The following is a 19,925-nucleotide window of genomic DNA, read 5'->3' as shown; positions in this document are numbered from 1 at the left end:
CTTGATTTGTTTTGCTCTGGGCCACTTCAGATTTGTTCCTTGCACATGGAAGGCATTTTTAGTGAGAGAACTCAAGTGGTCTTGCTTTTTTGGTCAGCTGATATTTATCAGTCTTCATTAGAACTTCATTAAAAATTTCATAGTGATTTTGTCATGTGGAAACTGATACACAAACTGTGTGAATATTCAGTACACAGAGACCTGAGCATGCCTGTCCACACAGCCCATATACTTGTAGTCAGCAACAGTTTTTGTGCATGGCGTTTAAAGGTTGTAGGACTGCTGATGATTGACAGAGCAGTTACAGTTTACTTAACTGTATCTTAGTTTTAAAAAGGTTATGATAATTTCAGTGTTGCACACATCACTGATTTACCTTTGTACACACAGAGCTGGACGATATGACTGAAAATTTATGTTGCAATATATTTCTTCAGTTCGGTCAATAGGATATAACTCCGATATTAATATTAACAATAAAAATAGCTAAAGAATATCTGCCAAGAACTGGAAGCCACACACCACCATCAACAACAACCTCTTGGCTTTGTCAACATTAATATTTTTAAACTAACTTTTAAATTGAGTGCAATTAACAGATGGCAGCACCCTGTAATGACCATCAATCAGTGAGATGCTGTAAATAATTTATAGTACACTATTGAAAATGTGATTTAAAATCATATAATTATTGATACATTTTATATTACAATATATATTGACATTGAATTATTGTCCAGCCCTATGTACATCTTTAAGTCACACACATCCAGTCGTATTAACTCTTGTCTAGATGTTGTAACATATTGTCACAGGTTTTATTGCCATATACTGTTTATAAGACAATCTTCTTGATGTCACCATTGTTTTATCTGCTGCTGGTTGTGTGTACAGTTGTACACGCTATAGAGCTTCGGAAGGTTTTTTTTTTTTTTTTGTAAAGCTCGTTGTGTCCTGGGCATTCATTTTCTGGCACGAACAAATCATTGAGATGCAGCTTGGCCAGAATCCAGCTGAGTCTGTTGACACTCCTCTGAGATGAAATGTATAAGTCCAAACTGTCCTGATCTCTCTTGTAATCCTCTTCACTGCTCTCACTCTCAGTACATTAAGAATCTAATGGAATGTCTTCTAGCTACAGTCAAAACAAACAAACAAACACAAAGTAATAATATATGGATAATATCTATTTACCATTATGTTGTCTTACATGCTTATGTTCTAGCGGCAGTGTGGAGTTTTGAGGGTTTTTTTTTTGTTTGTTTGTTTGTTTAAATGGAGAAAATTATGGCAAGCCATTTTATCATAGCATATGTTTAGCCTAACTTTTACCAATTGCATTTTGAATATCTACAAACAAACTCTGACTTGTATCAATTAGAGTTTGAGTAGTTAGAATAAAGATATCCATAATTACTTTAATGATTCTTTAGGACGTCAGCCTAGTCATAAATTAAATTCAGTATATCTCCAATTCAGTTTTAGATTTCACAGTTCAAATCATACTAGTGACATCTCACTTATTCAATAATGGCAGCTACCCTCAAGTAAAACTTCTTAACAGCTCAGTTACAAATGTGATGACATTCTTACTAGTAAAAATGTAAAGGTGTTTAATGTTAACTCTAGTCATGTCAAATGTCTAGTCTAGTCAAAATTACAGATACAGAGAATTACAGAAAAAAAGTTCAAATGGGCGGTCATAAAAGTCTTTAAAATGTTATTATATGATAAATTCATTCATTTTTAATCAATTACCCCAGACATGTAACTAAGACCCCGAACCGTGTTCCAGAAGAAGGCACCTCACCACCGGGCCTCAAATGGTTAACAGGGTCAACGTCTGTCTCTGAAGTCTACACTAGGGGGAGTAACTCTGTTCCTCTAATAAGAAATGTTTTGCTGTTGAAAATCAGTTTTCGTCTGTGTAATACTGAACAGACATGGCTGTTGTGTGCGGGGCTGAGAGAGAAAGCGTGAAGCACAGTATCTGTGCTTGTATTGACGAGAATAAAGAGAAACTGAGTGATTTGAGTCAGGCCATTTGGAGTCGTGCGGAGCTGGCCTATAAAGAACAACAAAGCCACGACCTGCTAGTTCGGTTCTTTTCAGAAGTCGGCGACTGGACAGTTGAACCCAACTACGTTTTAGAGACGGCTTTCCGGGCTTCTTGGTGTAATGGTGATGTTGAGACGGTAAAGCCGGTGAAAGTGTGTTTTCTGTGTGAGTATGACGCGCTGCCTTCTCTGGGACACGCTTGTGGACACAATCTAATTGCAGAGGTTGGTGCTGCGGCGGCGCTCGGCCTGAAAGAGGCGCTACAGAGACACACAGACACTCCTGCACAGGTAACGGTGTAGCCATATCTCCAGCATACAACTGTGTGTTATGTAAAATTTCTCTTTAACAATATATTTTTATACATAGTACCGTATAAAACATCTATCACGTGAAGATTAGCAGGAATATAAGTGTTATATTTGTGGAGGGAACATGTCCAGAATACACAGTATGTAAAGCAATAAGGACAACTCATGAAGTTGCTTTATTATGAGCGAACCAGTTTATTCTCCATGGTGTGGGAGCCCCCTGTTGGGCCAGACATGTCCCTCACGGTACTTTTCACACATCCAGGCCGCTGGATATTCTCAGTATAATGATTGTTTCATAACATCAAGATGAGTCTTTGGAGAAAATTACCTATTGCTCCTTTAAGTTACAGAATAAGATCAGAATATCTTTAATTCATAAACTTGCAATTAAAGACTGAATGGATTGCACAAATCTGGGCATCGACTTATCTGTCAGATAACAGTTCTCGGGACCCCTGCTGAAGAGGATGGAGGAGGAAAGATAGACCTGATCAAAGCTGGAGCTTTTGAAGACATTGATGTTGTGTTCATGGCTCATCCTTCACATGAGGATAAAGCCTTTCACCCCTGCACTGCTATTATAGAGTAAGCATTTTAAAGGTTTTAGTTGTCACATTCCAGTATTGTTTGCATTTAATCACTGTCCTATCTAAACTTTCCAAGTATAAATAAACGTATTTTTTAAAAGGTTGCACAGTCTCATTACCGCTTCCCATGATATCCTGACCAGTGTTTCACTAAATGTCCATACGTTTGTAGACACCTGTTAGTTCTAAGAGTTCTGCTACATTAAAAGTTCATCAAATGTAGAAACAAATATTTGATTGTGAACTCACAGCTTGTGTAATCTTTATAGAAATCATGAAATGAGACACATCTGAGATCGGTCCAATGCCAAGCATCAGCAAGAAGGTTGTAAGAAGTCAGCATCGGACTATGCTGCATTCTCTGAAGTGATGTAAATGTACCTTTGGCACAAGCTGGAGTGGCATTTGTGATCTACAGGGTGGGCCATTTATATGGATGCACCTTAATAAAATGGGAATGGTTGGTGATAATAACTTCCTGTTTGTTGCACATTAGTATATGTGCAACAAACAGGAAAAAACAATGGTGCGCTTTAATTGTGGTTTTAACGTAACTTTATTCTTTCATGAGTTATTTACAAGTTTCTGACCGCTTATAAAATGTGCTCAAAGTGCTACCCATTGTGTTGGATTGTCAATGCAACCCTCTTCTCTCACTCTTCACACACTGATAGCAACACCGCAGGAGAAATGCTAGCACAGGCTTCCAGTATCCGTAGTTTGAACTTTGAACACATTTTATAAGTGGTCAGAAACTTACTAAATAACTCATGAAAGAACGTTTAAACATTTACGTTAAAACCAAGCACGCCATTGTTTTTCTTGTGAAATTCCCAATAAGTTTGATGTGTCACATGACCCTCTTCCCATTGAAAAAACAAAAGTTGGATCCAAAATGGCAGACTTCCAAATGGCCACCATGGTCACCAGCCATCTTGAAAAGTAACCCCCCTCCCATATACTAATGTGCCACAAACAGGAAGTTAATATCACCAACCATTCCCATTTTATTAAGGTGTATCCATATAAATGGCCCACCCTGTAGATCTAATCCTCCAATGCCAGTTTTTGACCCCTTCATTCAAATTCTTACAGAAAATTTCCAACTATAAGTTTCCTTATAGATGCTGTTATAGCAGCAGTCAAGGCAAACCACTTTTTAACAGCTTTAATTTCACAGAAATGTTGGATGTATCCATAAATTTATGGTATATATTATTTTTCAAAAATATTTTTTTCAGATGATATAAGTAGTATATCATGTTTATACTGAATTGTCATTATATTTTCCAGCTGCACTGTGAAGTACCATGGGAAAGCTGCTCATGCTGCTGCTTTCCCATGGGAGGGTGCAAATGCACTGGATGCTGCAGTACTTGCTTACAGCAGCTTATCTGCACTAAGGCAGCAACTGAGGCCTGAGTGGAGACTACATGGTAAGAGAAACATGTATGCTCAAAAATATTAAAGCTGGTTAATATCATGCATTGGTTCTTGTTGGCCTTCTTATGACCCTTATTTTGTATGAACAATGTCACCACATTATCTTTGACAGGCATTATTAAGCATGGTGGAACAAAGCCTAACATCATTCCGGACTACACTGAGATGGAGTATTACATACGCACTCCACTGCTCAAAGACCTTTCTGACCTCAGAAAAAAAGTAGAGGCGTGCTTCAGATCAGCTGCTCTGGCAACAGGCTGTCAAGTAAGACTTCCGTCTGTCGTCATTATTTTGTTGTATATAGAGGGGCAAAATTCAGCTCCATAAAATAAAAATCCTTCCCAGTATTGTGTTTCAACTGCTCTCACACTTCTGGGGCTTCTTTGAGCTGATTAGAGAAGCCAAGCAGCTGCAATGAAATCCTAGAAAAGATCTTTATTTTCCTGCTTCATATTCTTTATTTAAAATACACAATCCTTCTTATTGTAGGTTGAAATGACGTTTGCAAACACTGCCTATTCCAATATTCTTCAAAATACCATTTTGGAAAAACTTTATGAAGACAATGGCAGATCTTTAGGCATGGAGTTCAAAGCAAGTGGCAGTAATTTTTCAGGTAAGCTAAATATTTCTTCTCATTGCTCTGAGAACAATAGTGGAATAGTGTTCTTTTTATTTATCTTCTTTTCTTGATAAGGGCTATCTCTAGCTACACATGCTTTCAGACCTGTACTGTTTAATTATTTCCTCTTTGTTCTCCTCCTATCTTTTTGGTTTGATGTTTTACCAGGTCTTGTATTCCTTTGACTGAGGCTAATTATCACCTATCTATTCTTCATTAAAATATCTCCTGACAAAAGAAATAACTTAAAGAAGTACCTAATGAAAATTTATCACTGGGAATTATGTGAATAACTTCTGTCCATTAATGTATATAATCACATACACCAATCCATCATAACATTATGACTTATGACAGATGGACTCCAGTCTGTAATTGTAGAACTACAAAGTGCTCCTGTGAACAGTCGAGCTGAGACAACGGACAGTGAGTGTAGAAACAAGGAGGTGGCCATAATGATATGGTTGATCTGTGTTTACAGTATTGACACAATTCTTTTGTATTTATTAAATAACTTTTTTTTTTCATTTGGTTTCAATAAATATTTTTTTCAGGTTCCACAGATTTTGGCAATGTGTCTTGTATTGTCCCTGGGATACACCCCTTCTTTTACATTGGAACTAAAGCACTGAACCACACACCTGAGTATGCCACAGCTGCAGGTGAGTAACAGGACCACCAGCAAAAGTAAATGCAGTTTATGTTTTTTTGTTGTTTTTTTTCTTCTCCTTTCAAAACGCATACTTTGCCGTGCCACACCATGGAACAATCTAAACTGGATTTGTTTGTGTAACTATGTATCTGTGGCTCTGTTTTGGCAAAACAACATTTTGCCACACGTGTCTGTATTTTAAACATCTTTTAATGTGGGTTGTGTAACAAACCAAGTTTCTTGGTTTGTTTTTGTGTGTCGCTGACCGTGACCAGTCAAAGCTATTGTCTGTAGCTCTGTTAACCTTTAAAGATCTATGTGCAGTCACAATTCAGCTTCCTCATTGTCCACTACATAACACCAATAACTGTTTTATAGGCGTTTTTTCTCCAGTTATATATTTACTGATTAAGTCTTAAAACAAGTGACTAAATAACACTCCTAGTAAACCTTGTTTTCTTTAATGCTGGTACGGCATGTTGGATTGGCCAAAGTAGGCTGATTGGGGGGTAGAAAAACATTTTTACATTTTTAAAATTCTTGTGCAATTTTAAACATTTAAAGATCACTCAGTAAATTCCTTGAACTGTACAGCGCTGATTATAACGGACAATTATTTCGCTTTAGTGATTTATTTCTTGTAGAAGGGCAACAATTTGAAACCACAAAAAATTCCACAAACAGATCTGGAGAAATTGCATTTAGAAAAAGGCCTGTTTATGTTTCTTTGTGAAACTTCAAAAAGAAAGAAATGGTACTTAATGTTTACTGTATCTTTGTGTATATTTGTATATATATTTATATTCATATTCTTCTATGGACCCAAAATAAAAAATAAAAAAACTAATGCAAAAGTAAATGACTTTGTTCCTCTTGCCCTGATGAGTAAACTATGTACTCCCTTCTGTTACAGGTTCAGGGAAAGCGCAGATGTACTCACTGCGGACAGCCAAAGCTCTGGCCATGACGGCTGCAGATGTGCTTTTAACTCCAGCTTTACTTGAACAGGTCAAAGAAGAGTTTATATTGGCCAAACAAACACAAGAGTAAAGAACCCATTGAGGTGTTCATTCCACAATCAGGTATAAATTGACCCACTTCAGTTTGGCATGAAGTAGTCATTGTCTTTATATCTAGTTCTTATTTCTTTTCTATCTGCTGTGGACCTGAGTACACTGATGTTTAGATAATAAGTTGCATCATGGGAAAGGAAGAGCTCTAATGTCAGGTGTTAATCACATTAGTTCGATCTGTTACTGAGGTCCCAGGAGAAAATGTTTAATTACACTGAAACACAATTTAGCAAAATGAAATATTAATTACATTTCTCCAACACGATTAGATAAAATTTAGCTAGTTATAGCACAAAAAATAACCTAGAGGCATGTGTAATGGATGAATAGATTCTGGTGGTGTTAATTAATATGGAAGTAAGGTTTAATTTCTTTCATTTGTTGGTTTTTCCTAGGAGTTGTCTTTTTCATGTTGTCAAATTACTTTTTTTGATATTTGACCAATAGAATAGCACCATGTCTCTCAACTGACATGTTATGCATCCTAAAAAGTGTCCATATTGAACCTTTTAAATGATTCATTTTTTTAAATGCTTCATGGTATACAGTATACGATACTGATACAGTCACAAATAATAACAAAAAAGCATAATTACAGAAAGAATGACAAATAAAATGTATGATTCTCTGAACACAGTTTTTAAAAAGCATCCATCTGACAAAATTCTGGACTTTTATTTTGTATTTCACTCATTGTATGCTGCTGTTCACATCAGCAGTGCACATACGAAAAATGCTCAGATTTCACAAAACGTTTGTTAGACAATAAGCTGTATTCTTTTTTGTAAATAATACCATCCACCTATTCCTATATAATGTATTGTTCTAAGAAAGCCTGCAGTTCATCAGATTTTGTAGAAACATGTTCAGATAAACACTTCAAATATACCTTGTGTTTATTATATTTTACTGAGAGGCTCCAAAACTTGACACAATACAAGAAGCATGATACATTAGTAAATTACAGACCGTTTAATACATGACGCATGAAGAAGGCTAAATGTACTTTTTTGTTTCAGCTTGTCACTGTCTCATTCCTCTCGTGACAATTTGTTGCATCATTAGAAAAGATTCGCTGCCTTCAGCTGACCAGATCACACTGCTGTTCTGGTTAAGACAGCAAATTGCCATCTTCTTGTGTTAGGAGTAGATGGACCAGTAAATGATGTTGAAGAGGGTGTATGCTCCTGGGAAGATAACCCTTGAGTACTTGTCAATGGCATGTGTGTCTATCCAGATGTTGACATAGCCTCTTGAGCTTTTCACCTGCCTGGGGGGTTGACTGTCTGCTATTGTAAATTGGGCCAGCATCCTCTCCTGCCTCCCTCCATTCTCTGGCATCCCATAGTTCCCTGTGGTGTTTTGGTCCACATCACTGTAGCCAGTCGTCATCATGATATCATCTTCAGCTGGGTTTGCTATACCACAGGTGCAGGGTAACTAGAGAGGAAAAAGTCAAATTTGGATGAGCTGGTAGAATTGGAGGTGTTAGTCTATACATTCCCAATCAAGCACACCATTGTTTTTCTTGTGAAATTCCCAATAAGTTTGATGTGTCACATGACCCTCTTCCCATTGAAAAAACAAAAGTTGGATGGTCACCACCCATCTTGAAAATTTTCCCCCCTCCTATATACTAATGTGCCACAAACAGGAAGTTAATATCACCAACCATTCCCATTTTATTAAGGTGTATCCAAATAAATGGCCCATCCTATATATATCCATCCATCCATTATCTGTACCGCTTATCCAATTTAGGGTCGCGGGGGGTCCAGAGCCTACCTGGAATCATTGGGCGCAAGGCGGGAATACACCCTGGAGGGGGCGCCAGTCCTATATATATATATAATTTATAGATATGATCAAGAAAAGTTTAACAATATTTTTCGAAAATATTTTTCTCCAAATTTTCTGTTCATCTTTGTTAATTCTGTTAAAACATTATCTTTTTTTATTTAAACAGGGAAAACTGCAAAATTGTCTGGACACTTGCTCTTAAGGTTCAGAGTTAAACACCCTTACCACAGAATATGTGGGAATATGTGTGTAGACTTACTCTCTCTCTAAGTTTCCTCTCTCTGCGTTCCTGTACTGTGGTTAGGTAGTTGACTGCTGCATACTCTATGACAGACAGGAATACGAACACAAAGCTGACCCACAGGTAGATGTCCACTGCTTTGATGTAGGATACACGTGGCATGGAGGCATTGACTCCAGTGATTATGGTGGACATTGTAAGGACCGTAGTGATACCTGAGTTAAAACAAATAATTGAATGAGTGTGGTGCAGATACTCATAAAGCTGGAGGTTGCCAGTGGGCTTAGACCTACCTAAAGGTACTCTAGCAGGCACAGCCCTGCGGTCTATCCAGAAGGACACCCAGGACAGCATGACCATAAGTGTGGCTGGGAAGTACGTCTGCAGCAGGAAAAAAAAGATGTGGCGCCGCAGGGTAAAATGGATGTACAGCCTGTTGTACCAGCCTATGAAAGGGGAAATACAGCCTAATAAGCTTGGCAGTTTACAGCAGGGCTAATTACTTCAGGTCCTGTATTGCTGGAACACAGCACAATTTGGTGATTTCCCTGCTCTAACACACCAGCTTGTCCTGGTAATGAACTGATTAGTTGAATCAGGTGTGTATTAGCAAGGAAATTACCAAACTGGTCTGGATTAAGGGCATGGAACAGATGATTCCTGGCAATTTTGTGTATGGCAGTTTTGATACTAGTGAAATAGGGTGCTGGATTACCTGTGCTGCTGTAGAAAGCCAGCTTTGTAGTTGTGTGAAACTTTTGGATGAGAAACTGAGAGAGTGAGATCCTGTCATCTGTGTTCAAAGACTCATTCCCTTTCTTCCAGTACAGCATGAGGTCATCATCCGTGTACGCATCTACAACAACAAAAGTAATGCTCTTTCTGACACTTCTTTTCATACACAAAACAAGGCTTGGCTAATATGGTTTTATATTTCAGTGAATAACATTGGTTAAATGCACTTTAGAATGTGAGAAATGTATTTTCTCCAGCACCACCATAATCAATACATGTCTTACTGTACAAAACAATCCTGATCATTAAAATTGATTATTAAAAATATATATATAAATATATTCAAATTTTCATACAGCTCTCTATCTCGAGTGAGCAGGTCTGGGTGTCCAGGGGAAAACGACTCAGATCCATATTGCACATAGCAGTTACTGTTACCCTGCAAAACACAAATGATTTCACATATTCATTTGTTATTTTAACTGCTTCATGCTATTAAACAGAAAGCCAATTGATTTACTTTCTGCATGGAAAAATTATTAATATGTGATCAGAGGGACACTAAGTGAATTGATGTGAAATGTATGCCATTTACAGGAGTCTTAGATTTTAAAGATATTTAACTGCAACTAAAAGCTACATCACAATGTTATGTTATGAAACCGCCTAATGGCTGTGTTTAGACACAAGAATATGGTCTAAGAATGAAAGAATGTTTCACCAATAATTTATTATTATCAATCATACATAAAAGGGCTCAAAAGACAAGGAAATTGGTGATGTTGGATAAAAGATATTTACAGTCAGGCATCAGCTGTGGTCACCCCTGGGTCTTATCACAAACACTGTATAGGAATTTTAACTTTAGTTTCTGAACCAATGAGTTGGTTCACATCTTAATTATATCGTTCATAAATTGCCTTTTAAAGAGGCCTTCAGAAACCCTGTTGATGTTGATCCTTAAGATTGTAAAAGGTAGTTTTCTAGGTTTGTGCTATTACACATACTGTATATCTACTAGACTACATTTGTGTGTGTGTTTATCCATTCTGTCATGTTGAGGCAGATGTTCTCTTTGATGCCCATTGTGGTAATGTGCTTTATTAGAAATATTAGCTTAGGCAATAAATGAAGGTCTAGGGACGCTCTTTTTTTTTTTTGTTGTTGTTGTTGCTGTTGTAATAGCAGAATGCGGCCATCTGGCCCCCTTTGCTGCAGTCACAGTAGCTTTAAGAATCTGATTATAGTCCCAAATCTTTACATAAGTGTATCCATTATGTTTCCTAAGCTGAGGGAAAGAGAGAGGTGATGGCTTGAATGTTTCTGCTGTTAGCAGCATTGATCAGAGGTTCGTGAGTTCACTATCGAGCAAAATGTTCTAAATTTAACTTAAAGTGGTGCACTGTAGACTCCAGTAGCCTAAAGGCAAGAACGCTTGGACACAGTTGTTGTGGGTTCAAACCCAGCTGATACCTTCCTCCTGCTGCTCGCCTTTAGCAGGACTCGAAACGCCAAGTTCACATAGAGACTCCCTTTGCAACTGGCTAATGTCCCTCTGATCTTAAAGCAATGCACACAATAACAAGCTTTATAGTAAACCAGTTACACTATACAAGGAGAGATTTATGGACAGTTAATTATGTACTCCCTTTGTCTCAGTAACAGTTTCAAATCTTCTGAAACACTGAAATATTTCGGTGAGTTTTTGATGGCATTCAGCCACAAGAATATTAGTGAGGTCATGTACAGCGGTGGAAGGATTTGGTCTGAATTACAAACACTATTCCAACTGATCCCAAAAAATATTAGATGGTACACTATCACTCATAAAATGATAAAATGGGTGGTTTACCCATCTAGCTGACATCTGACATTAGCAATGGTGACCCTGTTCCACAATGTCCCATTTCATTTTATGCTGTCCTGCAGAGATTGCCATATTGTGTGTTCGTTCTACAGAAGTGAACATTTATGTTCAAAAGGGGTACATTTTAAATGATCTGAATTCACACATTAGAAGTTATGTCTAAAACATTTGTATTTGTTGAGTATTTCCTTGTAAATTGTACCTTAAACTGTAGAGAACATTTCCATCAGGATAAACACGCAGCATCACATTGTCTGTGGTAGTGTCATGGATGAAAGATCTTTTAGAGTGAACAAAGAACATGTCAGGAACCCAGATCTTCTTTACCAATCTGCTGTCGAAGGTCATGCTCTGGTTGTTGGTGCTTGGAAAGGACAAACGCTCGTCCTTCCAGTAATGCCTCAGATACAGAGTCATGGTGAAATCCTAAGATAAGAGAAGTTTAATACTTCTGGAGACCACATAAATTTGAGCTTTCAGTGATTAGAACAGTCTAAAAAACAAATAAAGCCCTCATATACACGGTCAGAAACACTGTCACTGCGGGGGTATCTTCATTGGTGCATATTTGTACCTTTAGTTAGGGAACATAGTTTAACCTTATTCTATTTTAATTGTATATTTTAAAAATGCTTTCATATGTCCCATTTAATCTCCAGGACATATACTGTGTTATTTTTATTTGTATGTAACGTAACTTTAGGGAACACAACAGAACTTTAAAACCACTGATGTACCTTTTAAAGTATGTTTACACTGGACCTTTATTGACTAGTAATATACCTCTAACTGACCTTTTTTTTTTCCTGAGAAAAAAAACATGTACACAAGCTTACCTGGCATGGTGTCATTTAAAATGTGTTCCTCCTAAGTACTATATTGACAGTCAGAACTCACCATATCCACTTCAGAAATGGTGTCGAGGCTCTCCACCTGAACATCTACGCCCACAGGTATGGGAGGTCCTGTGATTGCACAATTAAATGAAAAAGGCCATATTAAAAATATCCATGGTATGTGGGACACTTAATCAGGTCATTTACTTGCAGTCTGGCAAATTTTAAGCCCTTGATTAATTGTGACCTTTAAAATGTACACACCACTGTAATTCAGGGCTCAGGAAAGGGTTTTATCAATGAACAGGATTTGATGGTGTTCACAGTGCATAGGATTTATGCCCTTTTATGGCCTCAGACTCTCGATTATCTCCATAGTACAAAAATACAATTAGGTCACAATGGATCAAAGTTGTAGTTTTCACATCTGGACTGTTTCCAGGTCTCTTTTTTGCCTTTAGTGTGTAATGTATTTTGTATTAAAGCTGTTAACACTTGATATCAATCCTATGATTGATTATTGTTCTTATTGCAAGTTTACACAATGTGTTTAGTGCATTGGTGGTTATTTTGCACACATCTATAATTGTCACTGCAATTTATATTAGCTATAAAGTGAGAAATTCACTGATTTTATCCATATATAAAATCTTTGGTTATGAAGCCATTCAGCGTGGTTTGTTGTGAAATGCTCTGTTCTAGATGATCTTACAAGGACATCTGAAGAGTTTAATATATGTTAGAGCTACCTCACCAAACATTAATGCATGAAATGATGACGGCCTGAACATGATGTTAATTGTAAAACATGGTTTTGGCATTTTATATATATATATAATTTTAATTCAACCATGGGCACGGGGATAGATACAGGTTGAGGCAAGGCAAAATAGTTATAAATGAATTACAATAAATTGTAGCTTCACTGTTCATTGTGTAAATAACTGGAATTTTCAATGTATAAATTGTTGAATTTTGTCCAATTTTGGTATCCACAATTTAGAATTTTATGGTATACTTTCTTTCAGAGCTCAGAATACTTAAGTCACCATTAATACAAAGGTCATGATGTTTTCAAATCCTGTAGACTGTGAAACCCACTCCAAATCCCTGTACACTGACCATGAAACCACAAACAAATCCTGTTCACCTGGAGCATATTCAGATATTACCAGTGTAGGCTGCAGGCTTTATATCAGTCAGGGTCAGGTCACGTGAGTGATACTCCTTGAGGATTAAGCAGGCTAGCATGGTATTTAATACATCTCCACTTCTGAAGTGTATTAAACTGACTACATGTATTTCCAGATGTTTAATATCACAGAGTAACATTTAGCATTTTAAGAACAACAAGGACATACTACATAGAAAGGAGGTAAATCCAATCATATTCTGTAACAAATTTAGCCTGAAATAGCACACACTCAGTGTGATTGTGGATTTGAGAGATTGATATTATTTGAGCACGATAGGCTACTTTTATTCTCAATCTTAAATTAACTATTTTAAATACAAATAGCTCATTTTAAATGGTTAATACATACCTCCAAAGGCTGGCCTCATTGTGAAGTCATGGTCATCTATCCTTAATAGTTGCTCTGATTTTGTCATGGGGGATTTTGTCATATCTGGACTTCTTCTGAAGATTGGACTGTTTAAATAGTTAAATATATAATAATGCAAAATTTACATTTTTTTTTAAATGTACTCAACATCTGCACTTTAATGCATCGTAATGTAACATTTCATCCCTTAGGCATTAATTGATTTAAGTCTGGGACTAATCTGAAAGAAGATCTGGCAGTGCAGATGTGAAACTCTCATATATTTATGCCTCATATTAAATGTGATGACTCACTACTATGACTGATCAAGTTCCTGGATACTGTAATATAGAGAAAGTATTGTTGGCTTGGCACAGATATCTGACTTAATGTACAAGAAAACATTAGAAAAATGTTTGAATAATATGAAACAAATGACCTGCCAGACTTGTGAATTCCTCCCTGTTGCATGTCTGTTTCCCTCCTGATTCTGTACAAAAAAAAGAACAGAGATCCCTTGACATTATATTAAGAAATTCAAACTTTTCCCTGCACTGGAAAAGTTTTTGTCCTATTTTCTACACTGATGGTGGAAATAGCTAAAGGCTAGGGTGACCTTATGGTCTAGAGGCCAGTTATAGCAACATTATTTGAACATTACAGCTCACTCCAGACAGAATTTGTGCATCTCTGAGCAGTAAGCCTACCCTGCGTAATATTAAGTAGGTCACAGTAGATGAATTTGAATGCCCAAAATGGATTAAGAGAGGAACAAAAGAAGAGAAGTGCACGCTGCCTCACGGGCTGCTAAAGTGGGCTGGCTAGGCGTAAAGTGGTGTTTAATATTATCTACCGTGACAGTGGCAGGGTGTTGCTGTTCAGGGCAGGGAGGAGAGTGCTGTAGTAATGGCTGTGACTCTCCTCTGTCCCACTCTCTCAGCAGCTGGTTCTTAATCCTCTTGGCAAAAAAAAAAAAAAAAAAGGTCTCTCCAGTCCAATGCCCTCCCTGCCTGCCCCAAAGAATATTATACTCACACACTACAGATAGTTTCTTCTTTCTTTTTTGTGTGTGTGCTTTTTTCCTTTCATACACTGTACAAAAGCCCCCTTTATTCAATATTCAGCCAAATAGGACATTATATATTATCTATTTATTTGTTATTATATTTGTTTATCCACAATTTCTTGCTGAATTTTCTCCCCAAATATTTGTTGGTTACAATTCCACCCTTTCACTGAATCTCCTAATTACATACAGTGCCACTATCCTCTGGAGGTTGAAGGAGAACACGTGCTTCCTCCGAGACACGTGAGACTGTCCATGCATCTTTTCCAGCTGCCACAGATGGTTTAGCACACTGTACAAGAATTCAAATAGTCCAAACTTGTTACATCACTCGACAGACACCCATACTTTGGTGCTAAATAACTAACATAAGTATATGAATCAGAATAATTTTAATTATATTCATCTGAATCTTGTGTATTTGAATTGTGGTTCTCTAAAATCATTTTTGAGATCATCACCTGGAACTGGACTTGAGATCCTTGAGTTTTTCCATTTCTTTAGATAATACTGATGTTTAAAAAACACAGAAAAAGGCTGACATCTAACAACATAGTAATATCTAGTTGGCCACTGAATCTGTTACCAATAAGTAAACAGAACTTTTCCTGAAGTCATTAAGGTGTGAAAAAATATCTTTGTAAAATTCTAAGAAAAACTTAAAGCGAGTCTATTGAGGTATATTAAGGCAACCATTTAACTGCCTTAGATATAGTTTTACTGTAATTTTCTTTTTAAATAAAGTTTACAGGTGTGGCACAGTGTCACTGTCACACAGCTTCGGGTTCCTGGAGTTATGGGGTTCAAGTCCTTAATCAGGCGACTGAGAGGGGCTTGGTGTGTTGACTGTGTCTGGGTTGGTTTCCTCCAGATGCTCCGGTTTCCTCCCACAGCACAGTCCAAAATAATCCAAAAGCACACAATGGTATGTGATTTGCCCTGTTAAAGTGCCCATATGTGTGAGTGTGTGACTGAGTGTGTGGTGCCCTGGGATTGACCGCAGCCCTGTCCATGGTGTGCCCCTGCCTTGCACCCAGGGGTTCTGTGTAGGCTCCGAACCCAGCCAGATTTTGAATGACTTATATTTAATAGCCACATAACAAAAAATTAAATAAGAGTAAGGTGGTGATGTACATTTTCACAGAACACACAAAACTAAATAAAAGATACAGAGTAAGTGGATTTACATTTATGCCTTAAACTGGGATCACATATTTTACTAAATGTTCACAAACTTCAAGAGAGACTATAGAGTAGTTGTGGGAAACCCCAATAGGACTAAACCATGCCATAGGCTGGAATTGTTAGTGAAATGCAATAAACACAAATATATTTGATTTGTTCATTCTTTAAATATTATTTAACTTGAAAAAGTACAAAGAAATGATTTCCATTGTCACTTGCCAACTGGACTGTATTTTTAAATTTTCCGAAATTGATGCCTGCTGCAGCACATTCCAGATACGGGACAAAGGCAGGTTTGCCACTGTGTTTGACATTTTTCATTTTAGTTAATCATTTGGGAAAAGAGGACACTAATTTTTGAAGTTTGGCACTTGGAATTTTGGCCCATTCTGGCATGACACAAGACCTCCATGATTCCTTTTGTCAGGTTCTTTTCTTCATGATGAGCACAGGAGACAGATCTGGACTGCAGGCAGGAGTTAAGCACACATTTTGTGTCTATGAAGCCATATTCTAGTAGCACATTTAGGATAAACACCTGGCACTGTTGAGCTGAAATAACCATGGACTTCCCTGGAAAAGGCATTGCATTTATGGGAGTGTATGTTTCTATAAAATCAAATAAATTGCTTAATTGTATCTCGGTAAAACCTTTGCTCATATTTGTTTTTTGCACCATTCACTGATGTATGTGTAGATGGTCTATTATTCTTTGGCACATATATCACATTAATTTTCCCAAAAACAAACAAAGTGGACTCATCTCAGCATCATACTCATATTGACCCAGATGGCTTTCCCCTGGCGTAATACAGTTTCAGGTTGCATTTCTTGATACAGCAATTGACTGTGTTAAAAGGAAAAGATGTTGTGAAGTAATTATGATCCCATGTGGGTATATTTATCATGTCATTTTTATGTAGAATGTTTGTTTTTCCATGCAATGCCATGTGAGGCTTGAAGGTCACTTATTACTTTCCAGCCTTTCCCTACACAGACTGAGATTGCTCTGAATTTCCTGAAACTTTGATGAGAGACTGTGAGAGACATAAATACTTTCAAACTTCCAACAATATATTTTTTAAATCATTTTATATAATTATATATTTTTAACTGTTTGATATTTTCCCCACAAGGTTAGATGCACATTGCTGAGCCATGACCCATCTTTGCTTATATTGCTTTATATTTGCCTGCTTTTTGTGGATGGTTTAAAGAGAGGCATCTTGAATACTGAATAAATCTTTCACTCTTATTTTACCCTGTCCTATCTTACTATACTATCAGTGTGGCCAGTAAAAACATTGGAAATCTTTTCTATGTAATTTTGTCTGTTAAATAAAGTTTCGAGAGAAAAAACAAATCAGAGATTTCTGTTTTATTGGATTTTATAAAACATCTCTGTAGACACCAGTACCTTACTTTACTATTTACGCATAAGGTCTTAGTGGCTTAATGCCTGGGCCTTTGACTTTGCCTGCTTTTCCCAGAGATTAGTCAAGTCACGTTTTCAAGTTATTGTCTGGTCTGTATGGAGTAGTCAACAGCAGTGTACCATTTTTGTGCTTGAAAAGTTTAAAGAGGTAAACAAATACATTACATCAAATGTGGGCAGCTGGACATCGTGCATAAATTTGGCTCACATAAATTGTGCTCCAAAATCTTAAGTAATTTCAGGGTCTTAGACACATTCACAAACTCTCATACCTATGACCATTGTAGTTTAGAAAAAAGTCTCTTTACCTGCTTTGTTTGTAAGTCTCCAGTTTGTGACCTCTGTCCCTGTGATGGGTTGACCTCCCAGCTGCAGCCATTAGGTAGACACAGAACAGCAAGACAACAGCATCTTTCTGCATGGTGCACATTCCCCTGTACGCCTCCTCCAGTCAGACTCTACACACCTCACCAGCAGTAGAACCTCCTGCACACACAGCTGAGGACATTGTTTTTACACACTGGAGCCTAGGAGGAATGCACAGCTCTGCCTGTCTGACTGTAAACATCCCTCAGTGCTTAATCTCCCCACTGGGAAAAGCAATTTTGACTAAACCCATAAATCCTTGAGCGTCAGATGGCACAAATTTGATCCCTCCAGTGGCGGACGCGCAATGTTCACTCTGCACCGCCCCGAACCAATTCTCCTAATGATCCACTGCTCTGCATTTCACTGTGAGGTCAGTCACGAGGATGAAGGATGCTGCACAGACAGTCAGCTGCACTAACTGCGAGATGCTGACCCCCTTGTCAGCCCACTCAGAACATCCAATCTGGATGCATTTGTGAGGACTGTCTAAAAAAACATGTTTTATAATTGTGCTTAGACAGACTTAAATCCCCTGTGACATTTGCATTTTGCACATGACTATACAATAAAGCACTCTAATGCAAACAAACCCTGCCCTCAGAAAGTACTCATGTTTACCGTATGGTGCAGCTTATTCAGCTTCAGTACCATGACAGTGACATGATCATGATCCTAATTTAGAGTTAGTTTCACATTTTGTTTTAGCTTTTTAAAGAACCCATATCCTGCTTTTTTGTGTGTCATGACACCACAATCTGAATTAAAATGAGAACGGGATATTGTTGCATCTAACTTAATAAATAGGGACTGAGGAGTGAATGTTATCTTTCTGAAACTTTTACTATGTTTAAATCCTACATCAAAGTTTTATTACAAAACATGATGAAAATTTGGTAGTCCATGACATGGGTCATTTGAAACTGGTATTAAGAAGTGTGTGTGTGTGTGATATGCTTGATGTTGGGATTTTTTTTATCTTAGTGACCTAATTCCCATAAGTGAGTAAACAGTAATGACATGCTGACGACATAAATGGAATTCTGCAATGGCTAGTTTGTATTTTCATTAGGCCTACACACATTGGCACAGCTGCATGCACAGTGGCATTATATCTTTCTTCCTTTCTTTTTTTATTCATCACCAACAAAATTTACATTTTAAGATTGTGTGTAGCCAAGGGTCAAGATTTTGTTCCTGCCCTGTGCCCAGTAACTCAGTGGGCACAAGTCACTCTGGACTGAACCAGATAAGCAGTCACAGACAATGAATAAATACACAGACCAAATGGCTTCTCTACCTGCTCTTTCTGTCCCTCTGACAGGTTGACCCCCTAGCTGCAGCCATCAGGCAGATACAGAGCAGGAAGATCGCAGCATCTCTCCGCATGGTGCACTTCTCCCTCCTCCCTTTCTCCAGTCAGACTCTACACATCTCACAGGCAGTAGATACTCCTGCACACACAGCTGGCTTAGAATTTGAACAGAACTACATTTTAGTTTCGGATATTGTATAATCACAATTAGTACATAATAAAAACAAGCAACTCACCTTTGTGAGGGTCATATATTATTCAGCCTTCATTGTCAAATATCAAGTTATTTTTCGCGTGTTATTAGGTGGACACTGTGTGTAAAGAGAGCATTCAGGTTTATTACTCGGTATAGTGATAGCAGTTCAGCTCATGGGTGTTTCTGTTAAGCCCTCATCATGTCCCAGTTCCTGAAGTCAGAGACATGAAAGCTTGTGTGACTTCTAAGCGAATGTCCATAGCGCCATCTGCTGGACTAGATGTCAGTATCACCATCCGCCACAGTACAGCGCCTCCTGTCGGTTGATGTTCCTGTCTATGGACAAATATCTGAGAAGTTTTCTGAGAAATGGCCACATTAACAAGTCATCTAAAAAATATATAACAATAATAATATCAAGAATCTAAATGTTTTCTGGTAATTAACGTGTACCAAAATAATATGAATTCCATTTATATTTATCTTAACTCCATTAAATTAATTACTCCAGTTATTTCCTCTGTGTGCCAGGTTCAGTGTATGTGAATTTAAAATGTGATATAGCTAGCTAATAATAATAATAATAA

The 19,925-nt window shown here is 37.5% G+C and overlaps 2 protein-coding genes across 9 annotated transcripts; one reads left to right on the top strand and one right to left on the bottom strand.

The window, feature by feature from the left end:
- Nucleotides 1-1,833: 1,833 nt before the first annotated feature.
- Nucleotides 1,834-19,327, top strand: LOC136694088 (peptidase M20 domain-containing protein 2-like). 4 transcript variants are annotated; one of them, XM_066667474.1, is made up of 9 exons: nt 1,834-2,348; nt 2,809-2,957; nt 4,253-4,395; nt 4,515-4,669; nt 4,895-5,021; nt 5,385-5,453; nt 5,582-5,689; nt 6,593-6,761; nt 19,152-19,327. In XM_066667474.1, the coding sequence occupies exons 1-8, from the start codon at nt 1,944-1,946 to the stop codon at nt 6,727-6,729; spliced, it is 1,293 nt and encodes a 430-aa protein (XP_066523571.1). In that variant the 5' UTR covers nt 1,834-1,943; the 3' UTR covers nt 6,730-6,761; nt 19,152-19,327. The 4 variants fall into 4 exon arrangements, with proteins under 4 accessions (XP_066523571.1, XP_066523565.1, XP_066523557.1 ...); XM_066667468.1 differs by lacking the exon at nt 19,152-19,327 and adding an exon at nt 16,454-17,324; XM_066667460.1 differs by lacking the exon at nt 19,152-19,327 and having other exon boundaries at nt 6,593-7,581.
- LOC136694061 (gamma-aminobutyric acid receptor subunit rho-1) lies at nt 7,494-19,739 on the bottom strand. Of its 5 annotated transcripts, none has more exons than XM_066667439.1 (12): nt 19,379-19,739; nt 19,128-19,297; nt 17,770-17,959; nt 14,215-14,265; nt 13,776-13,882; nt 12,293-12,360; nt 11,598-11,821; nt 9,885-9,967; nt 9,509-9,649; nt 9,087-9,239; nt 8,812-8,876; nt 7,494-8,192 (listed from the first exon to the last, which is right to left on the bottom strand). In XM_066667439.1, exons 3-12 carry the CDS (start codon nt 17,889-17,891, stop codon nt 7,893-7,895), a joined length of 1,314 nt encoding a protein of 437 aa, XP_066523536.1. In that variant the 5' UTR covers nt 17,892-17,959; nt 19,128-19,297; nt 19,379-19,739; the 3' UTR covers nt 7,494-7,892. The 5 variants fall into 5 exon arrangements, with proteins under 5 accessions (XP_066523536.1, XP_066523514.1, XP_066523529.1 ...); XM_066667417.1 differs by having other exon boundaries at nt 7,501-8,192; nt 8,812-9,008; nt 19,379-19,725; XM_066667432.1 differs by having other exon boundaries at nt 7,501-8,192; nt 8,812-9,008; nt 19,128-19,293; nt 19,379-19,725.
- Between the last annotated feature and the right edge of the window lie 186 nt (nt 19,740-19,925).

This window comes from Hoplias malabaricus, chromosome 1, assembly GCF_029633855.1.
Source record: "Hoplias malabaricus isolate fHopMal1 chromosome 1, fHopMal1.hap1, whole genome shotgun sequence".
NCBI lineage: Eukaryota > Metazoa > Chordata > Actinopteri > Characiformes > Erythrinidae > Hoplias > Hoplias malabaricus.
The sequence above is the reverse complement of the archived record's forward strand: the minus strand, read 5'-3'. Positions and strand labels throughout refer to the sequence as shown.

Bases quoted from the DNA above. Each gene is read 5' to 3' on its own strand.
- LOC136694088 (XM_066667474.1), top strand. From the start codon at position 1,944: ATGGCTGTTGTGTGCGGGGCTGAGAGAGAAAGCGTGAAGCACAGTATC. The intron at 2,349-2,808 runs GTAACGGTGTAG...CTTATCTGTCAG, and splicing joins ACACAGACACTCCTGCACAG to ATAACAGTTCTCGGGACCCC. The intron at 5,022-5,384 runs GTAAGCTAAATA...GACTTATGACAG, and splicing joins AAGTGGCAGTAATTTTTCAG to ATGGACTCCAGTCTGTAATT.
- LOC136694061 (XM_066667417.1), bottom strand. From the start codon at position 17,891: ATGTGCACCATGCAGAAAGATGCTGTTGTCTTGCTGTTCTGTGTCTAC. The intron at 9,650-9,884 runs GTATGAAAATTT...TTGTTGTTGTAG, and splicing joins CTCACTCGAGATAGAGAGCT to ATGCGTACACGGATGATGAC. The intron at 9,240-9,508 runs GTAATCCAGCAC...CCCCTTTCATAG, and splicing joins GGCTTTCTACAGCAGCACAG to GCTGGTACAACAGGCTGTAC.